The sequence below is a fragment of the Calidris pugnax genome, unplaced genomic scaffold (assembly GCF_001431845.1).
Source record: "Calidris pugnax isolate Ruff unplaced genomic scaffold, ASM143184v1 scaffold307, whole genome shotgun sequence".
In the NCBI taxonomy this organism is placed as follows: domain Eukaryota; kingdom Metazoa; phylum Chordata; class Aves; order Charadriiformes; family Scolopacidae; genus Calidris; species Calidris pugnax.
The window spans coordinates 358,395-365,957 of NW_015091040.1; the positions used below are offsets into that span (position 1 = coordinate 358,395).

Below are 7,563 nucleotides of genomic sequence, written 5' to 3' on the forward strand. Positions count from 1 at the left end.
CCCTTTTTTTCTCTCTCTGCTCTACCCCAGTGTGTGTCCCCCCCTGACCCCCCCCGACTGAGGTGTGTTTGTGTTTTTAGGGTGACCGAAGGATGTCGGGGCCGGTGCCCAGCCGGGCCAGGGTCTACGCCGACGTCAACACCCAGAGACCCCGCGAGTACTGGGACTACGAGTCGCACGTCGTGGAATGGGGGTACGTCCCGGGGGGGGGACAGCAGGGACTGGGACACACACACACACACACTGATCCCCTCAACATCGGCCTTTCGGGGGAAGAGGGGTCCCCATTTTCCCCGGGGAGCCCCACGTGTCACCTTGGGAGTGGAACCCCCCCTTGGATGGAAGAGTTTCACAGCCACCCCCAGGCGCCCTGGCTTGAAGCGAGCGCTTAATTAACGAGGGTTTGGCTTTGATTGCTGGGAGATGGGAGAAAAACCAGTCTCCCCAGGGTGCTGGTGGGGAATAACCACGCTGGGGGGAGCTTGGGAATGGTGACACCCAACTGGGAGTTGGGGGTGACGCACCAGAAGGTTGTGCCGCCTTCCAGAGAGACCTGGAGAGGCTGGAGAGTTGGGTGGTGAGGAACCTCATGAGGTTCTACCAGGGCAAGGGTAGGGTCCTGCCCCTGGGGAGGAATAACCCCATGGACCAGTAGAGGTTGGGGGTGACCTGCTGGGGAGCAGCTCTGGGGGAAAAGACCTGGTGGACACCAGGATGCCCATGGGCCAGCAATGGGTCCTGATGGCCAAGAAGGCCAATGGCATCTTGGGGGGCAACAAGAAGAGCAGGGAGAACCTTGAGGGAGGTCACCCTCCCCCTCTGCTCTGCCCTGGGGAGGCCCCAGCTGGAGCTCTGGGACCAGTTCTGGGCTCCCCAGTTCCAGAAGGACAGGGAACTGCTGGAGAGGGTCCAGCAAAGGGCTCCAAAGCTGCTTTTGGGCCTGGAGCATCTCTGTGCTGAGGAAAGGCTGAGGGACTTGGGGCTGTTGAGTGTGGAGAAGAGAAGGCTGAGGGGGGGTCTGCTCAAGGCCTCTAAAGACTGGAAGGGGGGGTGTCAGGAGGATGGGGCCAGGCTTTTTGCAGTGGTGCCCAGGGCCAGGAGGAGAGGGACCGGGCCCCAACTGGGACAGGGGAAGTTCCACCTCAAGCTGAGGAGGAGCTTGTTTGGGGTGAGGGTGGCAGAGCCCTGGCAGAGGCTGCCCAGAGAGGGGCTGGAGTCTCCTTCTCTGGAGACATTCCCACCCCCCTGGACCCGTTCCTGTGGGACCTGCTCTGGGTGCCCCTGCTCTGGGTGGGGGTTGGAGGAGATGGTCTCAAGAGATCCCTTCCAGCCCCATAGCATCCTGTGATTTATTTTAAGTGGCTTTATTGCAACTTTTAGAGAATATCATTGGGTCGGTCTCCTTGGTCTGGTCACTAGTGGTTAGGGCAAGGGTAGGGTCCTGCCCCTGGGGAGGAATAACCCCATGGACCAGTAGAGGTTGGGGGTGACCTGCTGGGGAGCAGCTCTGGGGGAAAAGACCTGGTGGACACCAGGATGCCCATGGGCCAGCAATGGGTCCTGATGGCCAAGAAGGCCAATGGCATCTTGGGGGGCAACAAGAAGAGCAGGGAGAACCTTGAGGGAGGTCACCCTCCCCCTCTGCTCTGCCCTGGGGAGGCCCCAGCTGGAGCACTGGGACCAGTTCTGGGCTCCCCAGTTCCAGAAGGACAGGGAACTGCTGGAGAGGGTCCAGCAAAGGGCTCCAAAGCTGCTTTTGGGCCTGGAGCATCTCTGTGCTGAGGAAAGGCTGAGGGACTTGGGGCTGTTGAGTGTGGAGAAGAGAAGGCTGAGGGGGGGTCTGCTCAAGGCCTCTAAAGACTGGAAGGGGGGGTGTCAGGAGGATGGGGCCAGGCTTTTTCCAGTGGTGCCCAGGGCCAGGAGGAGAGGGACCGGGCCCCAACTGGGACAGGGGAAGTTCCACCTCAAGCTGAGGAGGAGCTTGTTTGGGGTGAGGGTGGCAGAGCCCTGGCAGAGGCTGCCCAGAGAGGGGCTGGAGTCTCCTTCTCTGGAGACATTCCCACCCCCCTGGACCCGTTCCTGTGGGACCTGCTCTGGGTGCCCCTGCTCTGGGTGCCCCTGCTCTGGGTGGGGGTTGGAGGAGATGATCTCCAGAAGTCCCTTCCAGCCCCACATCATCCTGGGCTTCAGTGAAACGCTCCCCTGCTTGGGAGCACCCTGGGGACACCCTGGGGACATCGTGGGACTTCTCTGGTTCTGCTAAAAGAAAATCTCTCAAATCAGGTTTTTCCCCCCAGCCGGGGGGCACGGAGGGGTGGTCCCTGGGGGCTGGCAGCTGGCCATGGGGCTACCACCCGCGCCGGATTAGGAGCCCTCCCCAGTGCTCTCCCTCCTCTTCCTCCAACCCCTGCCGCTCGCTGGGACCAGTGACCTAGAAATGGGGAAAAAAAAGCTTCTTAGCCACTTCCAGCAGATTTTTATCCATTTCCAGCAGATTTTTATCCACTTCCAGTAGATTTTTATCCACTTCCAGCAGGTTTTCATCCACTTCCAGGAGATTTTTATCCATTTCCAGCAGGTTTTTATCCAGATCCCCCCGTTCCAGGGCAGTGCCTTGGGGAATCTCTCCGGGAGGGAAATTCCCCGCCTCTGGAGAGCATCCCGGGGGTTTTGGGGTGGGTTCTTCTTATTCCCACCCAAACAATCCTTGGAGTGAAGTGGTTTTTCCCTGGCTGCCCTCTCCCCCCCCCCAGCCCTCAGTGAAGCTGAATTAATTATTAATTAATCCTCCCCATCTGGAAGGCTGGGCTCTCCCAGCCTGAAGGAGCAGGAGCGGAGGCTGAAGCCGAACCCTCCTCTTCCTCCCGGTGCTGCCCCCCCCCGCTCACCCCCTCTGCTAATTAGCAATTTGTGAAATCAACCTTTTCCCATCCTGTTGTTCCCTCCCTTCCCTCCATGTGTTTATCCCTATGGAATCCCCGGGGGGGGCCCAGCTCTTCCCCCCCCATTTGCCCCCAGCTCAGCAGCTTCTGCTGGTCCCTGGGTCCTTCACTTGAGACCTTTGTGGGGTTTCAAAACCTGGAGGTTTTAGGAGTTGTTTTATTTTCTTCCCATTTCTTGTATTCCAGAGTACTGCTGGGGGGGGCTCTGGAATTTTGGAGTCCTTGTAGCCCCACCGCCTCCTCTTCAGGAACTTGGGTTGAGGGGAAGGTGGGAAAGCATCGTCTCCATGGGGTGGGGGGGAGGAGAGATGAGGCTGGGAGGGAGCACCCCAGCTTGGGGTGTTGGAGGAGACATTTTTGGGGTGTAGAGGGGGGATTAGATGGCCGGGGGGGACACACACACTGTCTCCAAGCTCCCTGTGACACCTGCAAGGTCTGGTGGCCACCTCCACCAGGGAGATGTACGCTGGTGGGTTTGTGGTGGTGGCTTCTTCTCTCCAGCCCTGGGCACGGCAGGAACACCCCATTTTCCGTAGACTGACCCCCCCCAAGAACATCACCTTCCCTGGAGGGGGAGTTGAGAAGGGTTGGCTCTAAAGCAGGCAGAGCTCCACCACCTCCTCATCTCTTGTCTCTCCCTTTCTCCCCAACAGCAACCAAGATGACTACCAGCTTGTGCGGAAACTGGGCCGGGGCAAGTACAGCGAAGTCTTCGAAGCCATCAACATCACCAACAACGAGAAAGTGGTGGTGAAAATCCTCAAGGTAGGGGTTTTGGTTTTTTTTATATTTCCTCTACCGGTTTGGTTCCTCTGGTTCTTCTGCGTCTTCTCTTCCTGCCCTCTCTGGTGGAGATGGGGATGATCTCATGGTGGCCCCCAGGCAAACGTCTCAGCTGCTTTGTCTCCTCCCCAAGAAGGGGAGTCATGAGGAGAGGGATGGTGGAAGTGCTTCCCAGCAAACCTGGAGATGGGTGGAGGCAGAAGGAATCCCAGGGTGATGCTGGGTGGGAAGGGACCTCTGGAGATCATCTCCTCCAACCCCCACCCAGAGCAGGGGCACCCAGAGCAGGTCCCACAGGAACGGGTCCAGGGGGGTGGGAATGTCTCCAGAGGAGGAGACTCCAGCCCCTCTCTGGGCAGCCTCTGCCAGGGCTCTGCCACCCTCACCCCAAACAAGCTCCTCCTCAGCTTGAGGTGGAACTTCCCCTGTCCCAGTTGGGGCCCGGTCCCTCTCCTCCTGGCCCTGGGCACCACTGCAAAAAGCCTGGCCCCATCCTCCTGACACCCCCCCTTCCAGTCTTTAGAGGCCTTGAGCAGACCCCCCCTCAGCCTTCTCTTCTCCACACTCAACAGCCCCAAGTCCCTCAGCCTTTCCTCAGCACAGAGATGCTCCAGGCCCAAAAGCATCTTTGGAGCCCTTTGCTGGACCCTCTCCAGCAGTTCCCTGTCCTTCTGCAACTGGGGAGCCCACAACTGGTCCCAGAGCTCCAGCTGGGGCCTCCCCAGGGCAGAGCAGAGCAGAGCAGGGGGGGTGACCTCCCTGGAGGTTCTCCATGCTCTTCCTGATGCCCCCCAAGATGCCATTGGCCTTCTTGCCCACCAGGGCCCGTTGCTGGCCCTTGGGCATCCTGTTGTCCACCAGGTCTTTTCCCCCAGAGCTGCTCCCCAGCAGGTCACCCCCAACCTCTACTGGTCCATGGGGTTATTCCTCCCCAGGGGCAGGTCCCTACCCTTGCTCTGGTAGAACCTCATGAGGTTCCTCACCACCCAACTCTCCAGCCTCCCCAGGGCAGAGCAGAGGGGGAAGGTGACCTCCCTGGAAGATCTCCATGCTCTTCCTGATGCCCCCCAGGATGACACTGGCCTTCTTGGCCAGGTTTTGGGTCACAACCTCACCAGTTCAGCACCGTTTTTCACCCAAGCTGATAAAATCTCCCGGTGCCGGAGTCAGCAGAGCCCGGAGAGCTCTCCTGGGATGAGCAGGACACGGGGGGATGGTCAGGCCACCGGGCAGGGACCCGTTCTTGCCCCGGGAGCTTGGGCAGGACCCGGAGGCCACCCACGGACCCATTTCTCCTCTCTCATCCTCCTCAGGCTCACGGGGTCACCGCTGGGCTCCTCCGCTTGCGGTGAGGAGCTAATTTCTGTGGCCTCGTCAAGCCCTGTGTAATTAGAGCCTGGAGGGTTGGGTGGGTTGGAAGGAATCCTGCGGGGGTGGGAAGGGAGGGAGGGCAACCATTAAGGACCACAACAAAAACAGGCGTGAAGAAAAGGTGGGGACGGAGGTGACGAGAGAGAAATGCCCTCGTTAATTAATTTGCCGTGTGTGTCTCTCGCCCGGCCTGGGATGGAGGAGAAGAAGAAGAAGGAAGGTAGCTCCAAAAGGCAGGAAAGAGCATCCCGTCTCCGGAGGCAGGAGAAGGACGTGGGGCAGGTTTGGGGGGCACCTCAGAGCTGTCCCCACATCCCTGGGGGAATGTCCCTGGGCCGGGGGGTGACCGAGGCATGGATACCCTTTTTCACAGGATTCTGCTGTCCTTGGGTCACTGTTTCCAAAATTTCAGCCAAACCTGGGACTTGAGGAAACAAAACTTGAGCTTTAAAGCCTTTATTTTTCTGTAGTAAAAGAATGTCCTGAAGGCAGGGACCTCGGTTCCTTTGGAGAGGGGCTCCCAGGACGCCCTTCTTTGGGGCCATTTGGGTGATGGTGACCTGGAATCGCTCTCCTCCCTCCCTCCATGGGGCTGGGTGATGCTGGGGGCTCTGTCAGGGGGGCAGAGGTGGGGTCAGACCCCCCCCAGAAGTAGACTGGGAGGACCTGGAGAACGTACCTGCTCCTCAGGGGTTCTTTTGCATGATGGATAGATGGACCAAGGCTCCTCCGCCTTCCCCTGCTGCGGGTGGCAGCGAGAGGGTCATCGGCTGGCAACTGGCTTCTCCTTTGCTCTTCCCTCTTCCTCTTCCTCTTTCCTCAGCCTGTGAAAAAGAAGAAGATCAAGCGGGAGATTAAAATCCTGGAGAACCTCCGAGGAGGCCCCAACATCATCAGCCTGTTGGACATAGTGAAAGACCCCGTGGTAAGGACGGGGAAGGGGCAGCAGGGGGATGTGAGGGAGCCCGAGGGAGCCCTTCCCACCCACAAAATCACGGAATCACAGAATTTTAGGGGTGGGAGGGACCTCTGGAGGTCTCCCAGTCCCACCCCTGCCAGAGCAAGGCCACCCAGAGCAGGCTGGATGTGTCCAGGTGGGGTTTGAAGATCTCCAGAGAAGGAGACTCCACACCCTCTCTGGCACCCTCACAGGAAAGACCTTTTTCCTGATTTTTTTGGAATTTCCTGTGTCCCATTTTGTGCTCGTCACCCCTTGTCCTGTCCCTGGGCACCACTGGGAAGAGTCTGGCCCCATCCTCTTGCCCCCCACCCTTTAGATGTTCATCAACATCGATGAGGTCCCCCCTCAGCCTGCTCTTCTCCAGCTGAACAGCCCCAGGTCCCTCAGCCCAGAGATGCTCCAGCCCCTCATCATCCTCGAGCCCCCCCTGGACTCTCCCCAGCAGCTCCCAGTCCTTCTGGAACTGGGGGAGCCCAGAACTGGTCCCAGTGCTCCAGCTGTGGGCAGAGCAGAGGTGGGACGATGACCTCCCTCCACCTGCTGGCCACCACCAGGAGACCATTGGCCTTCTTGGCCACCAGGGCACAGTGCTGGCCCGTGGGCAACTTGTTGGCTAGAATTACCCCCCCGGGGATGCCATCTCTGAGCTGGGACTGGTCCCTGACCCGCTTGGCACCCGTTTGGCAGCTGAAATCAGCCCTGGGGAGGGGGGGATCTCTCTGCCCACGTTCCCTGCTCCCTCGCTGCGGGGGCAGTGGAGGAGAGGGTAGGGATGAAGGAGATATTCCTGCCTCCTCTCCATCCCAAAAAAAAAGCAGCCAGGAAGGGGAATTTCCTCCCTTTTTCCTGGAGGGTCGGTTGGTTTTGAGACCACCCATCTCTCAGGGTTGATCTCTCTGCCCCCGTTCCCCGCTCCGTCGCTGCGGGGGCAGTAGAGGAGAGGGTAGGGATGAAGGAGATATTCCTGCCTCCTCTCCATCCCAAAAAAAAAGCAGCCAGGAAGGGGAATTTCCTCCCTTTTTCCTGGAGGGTCGGTTGGTTTTGAGACCACCCATCTCTCAGGGTTTTGCCAGGAGAAGCCTCGGGGGGCACAGGATGGTGGGGGTCTCCCTGGGATCCGTGGGGAACGCTGGCTGGATTTGGGGATCCTGCCCTGCCTTGGGGTGGTGCCGTCCCCCAAACCCATTGGGGATGTTTTCCTCCCCCCTTTCCCAGCCTTAGATTTCTTCTAATCCTCTAGATCCTCCCAAAATCATTATTTTTTTTGGTGGTTTGGTGGGTTTTTTTGACCTTCCTGGTGCTTCCCAATCTCCCCCTTCCAAACCAGGGGGGGGATTTCCTTCTCTGACCCCCGTGTGTCCAGGGAACCCCACTCTCCTGTGCTGGTGGGGGGGATGTGGGGCAGGATTCCTGGATTACAGGGGGGGGGGACACCCCAGCAACGTGAAACCCCCCCCTCCCCCGCCCAAAAAACCCCCCTGGGGGGCTTTTGGCAGCCGAGGGGGG

At 59.4% G+C, this 7,563-nt stretch overlaps 1 protein-coding gene across 1 annotated transcript in view; it reads left to right on the forward strand.

Moving 5' to 3' along the window:
* The first annotated feature begins 92 nt into the window (after positions 1-92).
* The window catches only part of LOC106896309 (casein kinase II subunit alpha-like), a 42,094-nt gene continuing 34,623 nt past the window's right edge, over positions 93-7,563 (forward strand). The window contains exons 1-3 of the mRNA XM_014956143.1: positions 93-193; positions 3,596-3,707; positions 5,920-6,021. Of these exons, the coding sequence (XP_014811629.1) occupies positions 93-193; positions 3,596-3,707; positions 5,920-6,021 (315 nt within the window). The remainder of the gene's footprint in view (positions 194-3,595; positions 3,708-5,919; positions 6,022-7,563) is intronic.